Raw genomic sequence first — 13,349 nt, 5'->3', positions numbered from 1 at the left:
ACACTGCCCCGGCCCTCGCGCCAGGGGCGATACCAGCCCAATTCAGCTTCCTGTGAGTCAAAAGCAGCTTCCTGCCAGCAGAGCCCTGCCTGATAATGGCTGTGTTCTGCTCTCTGCCCGGGAGCAGACCCTCTGCCCTCGCCTCTCCTTGCACTTCCCACATGAAAGCGTTCCCTTCTGTATCTCCCAACCACAGCATCTCCCCGCCCCAGCACAGAGGCGCACGTTAAACTAATTTCCTGCTGCTGGCTGGAAGGGCCACTGTCACCCTCATCCCTGGGACAGCCGAGCTGGATGTTTGGGGCCAGCCGTATCGAGCTGTCCCTCAAGGTCACCTCCCTTGTACACAGAGAAAGGCCACGTCGCTCGCTCTGCCTGTGCTCCAGCTGCTGCTGCCTGTGGGACACAGCCACTGTCCCCAGCCAGCTCAGGATCAGAGCTCTCCTGTCCCCTGCTGGAGTCACCCCATGGCATGACCATGGGTTCCCCAGCTGACACTAGCAGCAGTGCCATTCCTGTGGCACTCACCCATCCCTCGCCCTTTGTTCCAGCCCTGCTGGTTCCTTCTGCTGCACAAAGGAGGATCCCTTTTTTGAGATGAGCAAAGGTGAGGTTTGGGTTTTATCTAAGCACTCTCCTGCTCTTTCCTCTTTGAAGTGTCTTTCTAATTTCTAATTAGAAGGGACCTTAAAAACCATCCAATCCCTCTGCCGTGGGCATGGACACCTTCCACTAGACCAGATTTCTCCAAGTCCCACCCAACCTGGCCTTGAACACTTCCAGGGACAGGGCAGCCACAGCTTCTCTGGGCAGTCTGTGCCAGTATCTTGCCACTCTCACAGGGAAGAATTTCCTCTGAACACCAGGATTCCTCTAGTTCATCTCCCTGGGCAGCCCATGGCCCCCCAGTGACCACCTGTGCTGGCACTGTGGCCACCACCGGCACACAGCCCACAGCCCACCTCTGCAACTACTCCTCCTGCACAGGCTTCAGCACCAAAACAGACACTTTATTTCAATATGGACTCTTACAACTTTTGATCAAGAAACTGTTCTTGGTACTTCTCATCTCTGGGAAGTCAGCCCTTGATTGGCTTCTATATTTAGACTTCTCCAGGGCTTTAGGAAGTTCACTCCTCATGGTATTTAGGTGTAGGATGAAAGCAGCTTTTGCGGGGGATATGTTAAACCACAGCAGGCTCCCTCTGCTAATGCTGTGAGGAGAAAGAGGAGCTAGATTCCTCGAACTTCCCTCTTCCTTTTGCCCCTCATGCCAGGGGCACAGAGCATGCCTTAGAAATAGGCACCAGGGAGACACTGGGCTGAAAACAGTATCAGCTGTATTGCTCATAATAAAAGAACCCACAAGAAGACCATGGGAAATACTCTGACAGATTTTGCTCTTTTTTCTCCTGCTAGGAAAATTTTCAGATCATTTCTGGTTTAAAAATGGGAGAAAAGCAGTTGCTAAAATGCTGATGGTGCTTCCCTGTGCTGAGCATTTTGTGTTGTGTCTTGTTGCACCAAGCATACACAAAGCCCCATCCTGCACTTAGAGCTCCAGCTCCTCACTGCAGTGAAAACAGCCCCAGCCCTCCTGAGCATCTGAGCATCCCTCTGGCCCAAGAGGGCTCATTTCTCCTGGGGAAACTGAGGCACAGGAAAAAATAATTTTCCCAATACTCTGTGCTGACTCAGGCCGACACTGGGGGCATTCACATTGTTTCTCTAGCCAGAACTGTACACAATACTTTTTTTTTCTCCCAAAGTAAATACTTCCTCATGAGGGGAGCCGGGTGCTTTATTTTTAGCTGGCAAACACAGCTGAGGTGTGTGTCTTTCACGGGGCACAGGCACCTCCTCAGAGCGAGCTGCTCTTGCTGCAGCTGAGCCATGGGGATGGGTCCAGGCCTTTGCTCTGACCTCGGCTTATTCCTCTCCTGGCTTCCAGGCCTGGAAATGAAAACAGAGCAGCCTGGGAGAGGCGAGCCTGGAAATGGCAGCCCTGCCTCCAGCTGCGGAGAGGGCCCAGGTGCAGGGTGCCAAGGGGAGGTTGGTGTGCTCAGGGTCTGGTGGGCGGCTGGGGATGGGACTGTCATCCATCCCAGGGCTGCCTGAAGGACAGAGGAGAAGCCCAGCAGGAAGAGATTCTTGCTCAGATGCCTGCTTAGAGACTCCTTGGATGCCTGCTCTGCCCGGGAGGCAGAGGACATTTTGCACGGCGCAAGAGAGCAAAGCTGCCTCCCTGCCAGCACCAGGCTGTGCGCCTGCAGGGAGGCTGCAGGAGCAGCTGGATCTGGCAGGCAGAGGCAAGCACAGGGCTCCCCAGTAAATGTGACCCTGCACCTGCTGGACGGGAGCAAGGGGGAGCTGGCTCTTTCAGGGATAACAAAATACTGGGTGCTGTGGGGCAGCCCAAGCACTGTTTCACTTGGGTTTGGTGAGAAAGTTTCCTGCATCCTCATGAATGGAGCACCTGATTGACCTTCCTGGGAAATTGTTCCCGGGGGTGTGGACTTCCCACTCCCTATCAACTGGTGAGAATCACCCTCCTCTCTGAGGTGTGCAGGACCTGGGTGGGAGAAGTGCCACACTGTGGGTGCCAACAGGGAGGAGATCATGAGCATTATTATATGGGGATTATTATAATGTTGCAGTGTTTCTTATTATTTTGAAATAGGCAGGGCTTGCACAGAGGAACTGTGAATGCTGTGTCCCTGCATGTGCTCAAGGTCAGGTTGGACAGGGCTTGGAGCAACCTGGTATAGTGAAAGGTGTCCCTGCCCATGGCAGGAGGTTGGAATGAGATGATCTTTAAGGTCCTTTCCCACCCAAACCCTTCTAGGATTTTGTGATTCTAAAAAGTGAGTTTGGTCTTTTTTTAAAAATATATCTGCAAAGGTGGGCAGTGATTTCTTAATATTGTTTGGATCTTGGTTTTGGTGATTTGAGGGAGAATGCTATTGGAATGGAAAAAAAAAGGGGGGGGGAAATGGTGGTAAACTTCATTAACAATCAGAAGAGTTTTTATATTCCATAGCATCCTGGAAAAATTATAAAACTAGGAATATAAAGAATATTGGCAATATGTAGCTGTAACTCAAACTCAGAACATGTCTAGAGGTGGCTCTTCCTTGAAGTAACTTATCACTGTGAGCGATCTCTCCAGCACCAAGCACTAATCTAATAAGAATCACAAGCAAAGCAAAATCCTTGGAGTCAGAGTGGGGCCAAGGCACTGTAACAAGTGATGAGATGACCTGTCACAGCAAGGTGACCCCCCTATGCCTAGGAATAGACCCAGCAGTGTCAGGGCAGCCAGGTGACATCATCACACCTACAGTGAGAACGTGGTGATGTCAAAATGAAACTGAGGAGGAGGAGATACGGAGCAATAGCAGTTCAGCTCGTCAGTGGTAAGAAAAATTATGTAAAATCAGTTACAAATGATGCTACAGTGAATCAAGGTCAGGCAGGGCTGAGAGGCTGAGCCCTGGATGTGTGGCATCCCGGTGCCAGCTCCCTGTGCCCTGGCAGCTCCCAGTATGTGGGCCACTGTCGGAGACTCCCACAGGAACAATGTGATGTGCCTCTAGGGAAATGCTGACAGCTCAGTGGATGTTGGAGGGGGGGTAAAAGGCCTGCAAGCCCTCCCCTTCCAAACCAGCCTCCTCTCCAGGTCAGGGCACAGCAGGGATTGAGCTGCACCACACCACAGTGGCTTCAGCACAGCCTGGCCCCGACGCCAGAGCCTGGAAACACCGGCTGCCACAGCCAAGCACCACCATGACTGCTCCCTCTAAGCCCACGCTGGGTTTGAGAAATGGGGACATTGTGGAACCATAAGGGTCATGCTGGACTCCATCATACCCTTTCCCAACATGGGAACCCAGGAAAACAGATGTCCACTGTCCTCAGTGAGAGCAGGCACTTGTATTTACCCTGGGCTCTGGCTCTGCAATGCTGGAGGGTCCTGTACATGCAGTCAGGGCAGGGGCCACAAGGGACAGACACAGATGGAACTCTGCTTGTTCTCCCCTTGCATTTAGGTAAACCCCCTGTGTTTTCTGATTTGTGTCCATCATAACCACTCCAGGTGAACCCCAACCCTTCCAAAAGCCAGACTGAGACTTGTAGATAAGCCCAGGAATGATTCCCCACTAACCTAGGATGACCAAGTGGAATTTTTTTGAGCTCTTAACTGAGGCTACATGTGGGGGGGAGCAAAAGTCAAGCATGGTCTTAAAAACTCTGTCGTGGTAATCCATCCACAGAGATCCCCCTCCCAGGTGTGACACTTCATCCCATCACATCTGGTCTCAGTGCCACAGCACTGCAGGCTGAACACATGAGGCATATGGAGTGGCCTCACATCTGGCTCTCCCAGGTCTTTTGTGAGTCTGTGTCTCCAAACAGGGATGCTTTTGGGAGGAAAAGAAAGGAGGGGCAAAGCAAGCGGGGCAGATAAGCAAGACAATTAATACAACCTGCCCTCTGTGTGAGGAATAAATTGGCAGCTGACAGGTTATAATCTGTGCAAGCAGGATCTTCACAGGAGAGGTGAAGGCTCCATTGGGGGCCAATTGGATGGTTAATTAGGAGGACAAAGCAGAGGATTCGTGAAAATGTTTATGAAACAGTGCTTGGCAAGGGAGCCCCTGAGAAACGCACAGCAGAGAGGAGCTGCTTTGGGCTGGGAGAGGAAACACGAGGGTGAAACAGCAGAACGAGCACTGAGAGGGAAAACAGCCATGCAAATGTCTGCGAGAGGACGGGGATTCCCAGGTGCCCTGTGGAGGAGTTCAGGGGAGGACCCGAGGACACCTCATTTTTCTAGAAACACACGGGCTGTGTCCTCCCTCTCGCTCCTCCCTGTGCCGTCCCCACCCCGGTGCGGTGGGGAGCGGGCTCTGGGTGCCGGCAGGCACCGCTGCCGCAGCCAATCGGCGCCGCTGGCCGGGCAGAGAAGTGCACGAGGAAAGCAATTAAACCGGAGCTTTGATTGGGCTCACAGATGACTGCTTGTGCTGGAAATGCCTGAGCTTCTTTAAGCGCCTCGGCGGTGGCTGGAGCTGGCCTGATCCCCCATCCCCTCCTCGGCGCGTCGCTGCTGCGGCAGCGGGAGCGTGACTGATGCTCTCTGTCCCACACACGGCTCCGAGAGCTCAGAGGTAGGAACCAGTTGCTAAGAGACAGGACTGTACTTTCCAGCCCACATCCAGACCTTTGTCACCAGCTCAAGGGCTTTCTGCCGGATCCAAACGCCGGGTGCAGGTGAGCGGGAGAAGCCAGGCCTCCTCCCAGCCTCCTCCCAGCTCTGGGAGCCACACCACCAGCGTTCAAACTGAGGATGAGGAAATGACAGACCCAAAAGCATCCCCAAGGGAGCAGCTTCCCTGGATTGGCTGCTTGTCCCAGTGCTGTGAGACTGCAAACTGGAACACCCTGCGGCACCTGGAACCAGTGTGGGTGGTACAGGCAGCACCGACACCCAGGAGGTTTTGGATGTCACCACAGCGTGGATGAGTGAATGACTCGGTATTTGCTTTGAGATCCCTCCTTCAAATGCAAGCCAGCAGAGGAGTCCCAAACTTTAGTCTCCTTTTTCTGGGGGGGTTCTTGATGAGTTTGGATTCTTAGCCCAAAGACTCCCATAAAAGCAACCCACTACCCACTGGAAAGCCTGAACTTGAGCCACAGAGACTGAGTGACCCCATCTTTTCAGAGCACTCCCTCCCTCTTGGTGAGGAGCAAATCCATCAGAGCCTTTGCCCGTCTGTTGGAAGGGAAATACATCCTCTGGGGCTGCCAAGCCAAAGAAGAGCAAGGACAGAGAGAAACCACTCACACAGCATTGTCTTCCTGGCTGTCACTCCATGAAGGGCCCTGCACCATGCCAGGAAGACACAACCAGGCTCCGCTCCTCTTCCAGAGGCTGCTGCCTTAACCTCAGACATGGACACTGTTACCCAAACCTCTGCTCTGCTCTCTGCTCTCACACACAGCACAGACTCCCTGCAGTTATTTCTCCTCAAATAAATTGCTATTCTTTGGCACCAGCCATAAAAGTGGAAGTCAGTAGCTTTCCAGCAAAGACAATGATTTTGGCCAACAGGTACCTGCCCTTGCTACAATCAGCTAATTAAACCAGACACTGAAGCTCAGGGGTGGCTCTGGCCCATTCTCAATGTGATTCTGTAGAGGTGGGCACAGCTGATGTGAGATCAGGGAAAGATAATTAATGATTTGCACTAAAGAGACATTAATATGCATCCCTCTGTCACGACAATGCCAGAGCATCCATGCTGGCCAGGCAGGGTGGATGGACACTCCACCAAAGCTCCTCCACACCCCTGGGCTTTCCCTGCCATTTGCTTGTCCACAGTGTAAGTTCACAGACTGCTCATATCAAGCCTAACATAATGATAAAACTAAAACTGAACAAGTTGTATCAGAAGGAGATTATTGCTGAGAATGGTCCTGAGAAAGTTCCCACTGAAAGGACTGTGGCTGCCTCTCTGGGCTCTGCTGCAGACTTTAGTCACTGACTGAATTCCCCCTTCTGCCTGTGGTCTGAGCAAGCCCCTCTGAGCAAGGCCCATGAGGAGAGCTGAGAACAGCCATGTACTACTGTCCTTACACCAGTCCTCTCTGCTCCTCATTAACAAGGCCCTGACTGCTCAGACCCTCTTCCTGTGCAAAGGTGGGACATAACCTGGAGCGTGGGAACAACAGCCCCTTGTCAGACCTGGGGTTCTTTACATTTCAGCCTCATTGACCAAAGCCTGGCAGAGCTGTGCTTTGGTTGTTTGCTTTTGGACCTTCTTCACAGTGACACCCTTTGAGAATTACAAATATGAAAACAATTGTAGGTGAAAGAGATAACTTTCAAATACATCTTATCCGAAAAACACTTCTCCTCTCAGATCAGCAAGGCCATGCCTGTTTCTGGAATCATGTAGGATGTGCTGTGTAAATGGCAGAGAGTTATTTTTTCACAAACTGTTTGGTCAGATACGTATTGGGAACTGGAACCTTTGCTGGTGGAGCTCCAGGTCTCACAAGTGCTGGTGACCACAGCCAGCACCCAAGGATGAGGGTGGCTGGGATGATGGGATCTCTGAGGCTGGGACACACAGACTAATGAGCACAGTGGGACTGCCTTTAATCAGGTTTGTAGGCTTGGCAGAAATAAAGCAAGGACTGAATGAGATGCTGGTTTTCCCCTTATCATTAGAATTGGCTTCAGCAGGCTGTCCTGAAAGGATGGAAGTGAGCAGGGAGTGGGCTTTGCTACCAGATCGGCTTCCAGCAGTGAGGAACTTCATCCTGCCAGTCTGTGTAACTACAGATCATCAGAGCTCTTTAAATTCACCTTGCTAAGGCTTTAGCTACTGCCTGGTGAGGCTAAGCCAGCTCTTGGGCCCAGGGGATTGGGTGTCACTGCCCTCTCTGACTCTTACCACGAGCAGCTTCAGATGTAAAATCTGTGACTGATGCTGTGCAAATTTGGAGCTGAATCTGGAGGGGATGCTAATGTGGGAGATTTTCTTTAGATGGGGTTGAATGGGACCGTGCACCCAGGCCAGAATTGTTCCATTCCCCTAAGGGCACATTTAAATGTAAACCTGCCATCGGTTCAAAGCTGGTGCTGCCCCGTGTGCTCAGGGTGGAATCTCTCCACAGGTGAAAGCTCTGCATGCTCTAAGTAAGGCTGGTGCAATGGGAGTAATAGACAATTTCTCAGATAATACCCTCAGGCCCATCTGCCTTGTCTAAGGCTCTTCTGAATGGTCTTGATTTATTTTTTTTATCACTTGAAGTCCCCAGAAAGTCTGAGTGGTTATTCACGCCGTGAAAACCTTCTGTTGACTGATGTTCTTAGAGGTTATAGATGTGCAGCTTTTTGGGGCACTGAATATGGGCATTGAAGGGTACTTGTATCAGGAAAAATGTAGCCTCTATTAGCTGTTGGAGCAGCATCTTTCTGACATGCCTGGCTCCTCAGTTCCGGCATTCTGACACTGTGCTGTGCTGTCCCACGGCCTGGCACCGCAGCTTCCACAGCACAACACTCCCTGTCTCTGGAGCTAAAACAAATTTAAGGGTAGGCTGTGCTGTGAGATTTATCTGCTGTCCCGCAGGATAGTTTTCGGGCTGTCCACTAAAGCCTCCATCCATTTTTGCATTCTGGACTTGCCAATTGTATTTCCAGTGCTCCCCCCACCCCAGCATCGTTCCTCGGATTAGTTTCACCAGGCATCATCATGAAATAATTTTGAACGTCTGGCTCCAGGGGAGCTGGCACAGGTGAGCTGTACCTGTACAACAGCTGCAACCCACTGGAGCAATGCCCTCCTCCTGTCAGCGATGCCTACAGAGCCCCAGAGCCTCATGTCAGCGCTGCGGGGGACGGGGAGAGAGCAGCAAAGCAGAATCAAACGTGGGCAGTGCTGCAGAGGCTTCCTGGTCCCCACGGCTCCACACAGCCCCCGAAGGGCCGGGCTGACTCCAGGCTTGCCCCGCTCATCCCACAGCCCCCCAGCCTGCAGCACGGCCTGCCAGCACCGATCTGTCCTGGCCGCCGTGCCGGAGTTGTGACAGGCTCCCACCACACACGGCCAAGTACAGCATCGATTTAGAGAGCAGCTAACGCCCGAGCACAAGTCTGAGGAGAAGCCTCCCCTGCACACCCGCTGCTCCGGCCACAGCCATCTGCTCCGCCGCTTGTCACCGAGCGCTGTCCATTTCCCTGCACCCTGACTCCATCTCGCTCCACGTTTGTCTGGGAAAGACTGTCTAAATGATGCTAAATGCTTAGGACAAGAGGGACATGAGATTATAATGAACTGCATCTTAGCACCTTGTCATGGACAAATTCTCCCACAGTTCTTAGCAAAGATGGGGAGAAGGATGAGTGCTGCCCATCCAACACCAGGATTTGGTCCAGCCCATGGATAACGAGGGGGTTCACATCCTAGAGTGTGTCAGCCATAGGAAAGAAGGGCAGATCTGAGCACTTTGGGCTGTATCCATTGTCTGTGCTGCAGCAGCACACAAAGATACCCTCCTCCTCCTCTTCAGTACAGCCTAAATGTATTTTTTTCCAATACCCTGACCTAAAGGATGCAGAGTCCAGCCCAGTGTGAATAGGGCTGTCAGGCAACAATGTCCTACACCGCTAAACTGCCTGTGTTTATCTGCGTAGGGCTTTTTTAATTGTATGTGTTAAACGTCCAGCATCTTTGGGACGTTCATCTGGGAAAAAGAAATGTGAACAGTCTCTGTGCCAGACATCCGTCCGCACTGCTGTTCCTATTCCCAGTGCATTCTTTGAGAAGACCACCATCTGCTCTGACCACCACCTAAGGCAGATGCCCCCTTCTCAGTGCACAGTCCCTGCTCTCAAGCCACCCAAATCTGATTAGGCCTGTTCTGATGAGAGGCCTGGAGGAGGGCAAGGGAAAGTTACTCAGGAGAGAAAATAATAACCACATGTTAATTAATTTTTGACTACGGATGCACAGAAAATACACAAACCAGCTGAGGGTGCACAAGCCAAAAGGAACAGCTCAACTGGCTAGCTGGGGGGGGGTGGTGGGTTGTGATTATTTTGGAGGTTTGGGATTGTCATTATTATTATTTTCCAGAGGAGGAGTGGCCCCAGCCCTGTCAGGGAAAGGAAATCTTATCCCCCACTGCTGCCCTCTATGCACTCTTTACCACCTCTTTTCCAGCTTTCCCTCCTGGTCCCTTGGATTTCCTGTGGCGTCCTGCAGTGAGAGCAGAGCGAGATGCACCCCCTGCCACCCCCTCACTGCACCCGGGGTGGGGCTCTGCCTGTCCCTGCAGCAGGGGACATCCCCAGAACGGTGCTCGCCCGGCAGATGTGCTTGGGGAAGGGTGAGCGGACAGGACGAGCGGGATCAGATTGCTGAGGAGCACAGCCAGGGGAAAGCAACCAAAGCACCGCTCGCTCCAGAAGTATTTGGGAAAAGCAGCTGAACAGACATTAGACCAGAATCCAGGCATTACTGTCCAGCAAAAGCCTCATATCAGCTTCATGAATTATTTGACTGTGTGCCTGAGAGCAAGGGAATACACCCCAAACCACCAAGGATGCAGAGAACACTGAATTGAAAGGAGCTGAAGAAAATCCCCGACAAGTTATCTCTAAATTTGAGAGCCACTTCAGGCAAAACCAAACTCTCAACTGCACTAATCTGAAATGGTTCATGGGATCCCTGGCCAAGGGGAGCCAGGGAGGCGGGGACCAAAGAAGCAGCAGGCAACAACTTCTACAGACCCCACTCTGGAAGGTTTTGGGGACGGTGATGATTGGTCTCCCTTTGCAGTGGCTCTGCAAAGCACCCCCAGTCCTAACATCTGGCTGGCATCTAGGCACTGGCAAATAAGCTGTATTGCCCCTTGGAAAATTCGGTTGTCCCCTAGGGTATATCTGCTTGTGTTTGCTGGTTTAGGGGAGTCTGGGTGTAACGCCTGTCTGTAGCCTGCAGGGACTCTGCCAGGGAAGATGCGGGGGCCTAGGCATGCTCCTCGCTGAAACTTCATCTGTGCAGAGGCCCTTTGGGAATATGAGGGCTTGTGCCGGCCTGGTTGAGCCGCTGACCCTCGGGACTCCCTCCCGGACAAAGGGGAGGGGGCATCTAGCGAGCAGCGGGATCGAGGGAGTCTGGCTCGGCCTCTCTGGGGTACCATGACTCTGCAGCATTTGGAAGATCTGGGATAGAGTCTCTGACTGCATGGAGAGGACCCAGGAAGGAGTGCAGGATCTTTGGAAGGGGGTACAGCTCCTAATCCGCCCTCCTCAGGGGCTCCTGGCACAGGGGGAGTGATAGAGGAGGGCTGCTAAGAGGTTTTTAAAAAAAAAAAAATTGCAAAGAATTTTTTTTGGGGCACTGCATGGGGGAGGGGGGCTGAGAGGGGAGAAAGAAAGGAGCCTCAGAGCACCACGAAGGGAGAGGGAGAAATAATGACCCTTCCCCCTCCCCCCAATAATCAGGCGGACCAGATGGGAGGTAAATAGTGCGTTTAGAAGCATTTGCCACAGATGGGCTGCCCTCAATGGAAGCATCCTCCAGCCACATCAATGCTGGAGTCTGTGTGCACAGAAAACACTGCACCCTTCAGAGCAGCAGCAGCGGCAGCAGCAGCAGCAGCAGTGGGAGAGGCGGGGAGGGACAGGGGGAAAAAAAATCCCTGCCAGAGCCCTCCGGTGCCCGCGGTCCCGGCGGGGCGGAAAGGGGCGCGGGGGATGGCGGGGGGCGCGGGGCCGGGGCAGCCCCACCGGGCGCTCCCTGCTCGGGTCCGGGGCCGCCAAAGTTGCGCGTTTCCCCCCGCGCCGGGGAGCGGGACACGCTCGGGACGGGAACAATGGGGCGGCGGGGCAGCCCCGGGCGGCGGCGGGAGGAGGGAGGGAGGCGGCGGCCGGTGCCCCGCTCCCCGGCCCGGCCGGGCGCCGAACAATGAGGCTCCGGCGGGGGAGTTCCCGGGACAGCGGCCCGCGAGCGGGCGGGGGGAGCTGCCCTAATCCGGGCTCTGCCTCTGCCCGCACCCCCCAGGGCACCGGCTGCGGCGGCCGCGCCGGGCGGGCAGCGCCGCGGGACGCCGGGGCCGGGCTCAGCGCGGCGGCCGGGCTCGCCCCGCTCCGCTACGCTCCTCTCCGCTCGGCACGGCGCGGCAGCGGGGCGGGCAGGGCGCGGCGGCGGCGGCGCTGGGGGGCGGGGGGTGCCGGCGCCCCCTCCCCGCCGCCCGCTGCCCTTGACTGCAGCCCTGTCCCCGGCCGTGGGGCGGATGGGAAATGCCGGGCGAACGTGATCGGACAGGGCGGGGGGGCGGCGGGGCCCGCACCGGGCGGCGGCGCGGCCCCCCCGCGGGGGCAGGTGCACGGCGGCGGGCGCGGGGCACCGCCGCCCCCCCCACCTCCCCCGCGCCGGCAGCGCCCGGGGAAGGCGGCAGCACCGGATGGGACGGGGACGGGGATGGGGATCGGGGGGGCAGCGGAAGGTGCGAGGCTCCGGGAGGGCGCCTCTCCCCATCCGCATCCCGGGCGGGTCGGGGCGGCGGGGGCGCGGCGGCTGCCCCGGGAGCGGCGGGGGCTGCGGGAGCGGCCGGGCCCCGCGTCGCGCCCCGCATGGGGCATGCGCGCTCCCGGCGGCCGGCGGGGCTGGGCCGCCCGGTGCTGACGGGACAGGGCCGGCGCGGCGGTGGAGGGGACCGGGGCCCCGGGGGTGCCCGCCCCCACCCCGGGCATTTCCCCCCCCCCTCCCCGCCCGCACCCCCGGGGAGGACAAACAGACACGGACAGGCAGGCAGACAGACAGACACAGAGCCCCCGGGGCACGGAGCGCACTAACCGTTCCCGTTTTCACCGGCACATATACCACCACTTGACCCATCTTCGTCGCCTCCCTGGTGCCGTTTCCCAGGCGGAAGCCCTTGGACCGGACCCAGAACTGGAACTTGCCTTTCTCCCCCCCGCCGGAGCCGCCGCCGGAGCCGGTTCCCCCCTGCAGCACCTCGGCGATGCGCTGGTACTTGCTCCGGGTCACCGTCTTGGTTTTGGCCGAGTCCCCGTAGGTGCGCAGGCACCAGTCCCGGAACTGCCGCCCCAGCTCGCTGTCCCCGGGGCGGCTCCCCCGCAGCAGTAACGGCGGCTTCGGCATCGCCCGACCGGCGGCGGCGGTGGTAACGGCGGCGGTAGCAGCAGCGGCGGCGCCCGGCCCCGCGCCCTGTCCCGGAGCGGGCGGAGGGGCAGCGGCGCTCCCGGGACGGGCTGCAGGGGCGACGGGCGAGATGGAGCGGGGAGCAAGAGGCGCAGGAGGGGTGGCGGCCGCTGTAACGGGGAGGAGGGGGGGAGCACCGGGGCTCGGACAGCGACCGGAGGGAGGTACCGGCGGCGCCAGCAGCAGCAGCAGCCGCTCCTGTCACAGGATCACAGGCGGCTCCGGCTCGTCCCCCTCCCTCCCTCCCTCCGCCCGCCCGCCCGCCCGCCCGTCCCTGCCTCCTCCGCCCCCCTCCGGCCGCCTCCTCCTCTCAGCGGGATCCCACCTGTTAGAGCGACCTCGCCGCCACCGACGGGTCGTTCCCCCCCCACTTCAACCCCCGGTCCCGGGGCAGCTGCTCCCCCACGCCCCGGCTCCGGTGGGATGCGCTCCCGTGGCTGGGCCGCCTCTTCCCCTCCCGCTTCCCCACACCCCGGCCATACGGCCCCGTACAGCCGGGGAGCGGGATAGCGGAGCGGGGGGGCGAGCGGCCGAGGCGGGGTAGGGGGTGTTGGTGGCCGCGGGTCCCGGTGCCGGTCCCAGACAAAGGGCCGGCGGGGCGCG

General features: G+C 56.7%; 1 protein-coding gene across 1 annotated transcript in view; it reads right to left on the bottom strand.

The window, feature by feature from the left end:
• The window catches only part of NOL4L (nucleolar protein 4 like), a 62,388-nt gene extending 49,681 nt beyond the window's left edge, over positions 1-12,707 (bottom strand). Inside the window, exon 1 of the mRNA XM_050982236.1 lies at positions 12,378-12,707. Within this exon, the coding sequence (XP_050838193.1) occupies positions 12,378-12,686 (309 nt within the window). The 5' untranslated portion in view covers positions 12,687-12,707. The remainder of the gene's footprint in view (positions 1-12,377) is intronic.
• Positions 12,708-13,349: the final 642 nt, after the last annotated feature.

This window comes from Serinus canaria, chromosome 20 (genome assembly GCF_022539315.1).
Source record: "Serinus canaria isolate serCan28SL12 chromosome 20, serCan2020, whole genome shotgun sequence".
In the NCBI taxonomy this organism is placed as follows: domain Eukaryota; kingdom Metazoa; phylum Chordata; class Aves; order Passeriformes; family Fringillidae; genus Serinus; species Serinus canaria.
Note: the sequence above shows the minus strand (reverse complement) of the source record. Positions and strands in the feature narration are given on the sequence as shown.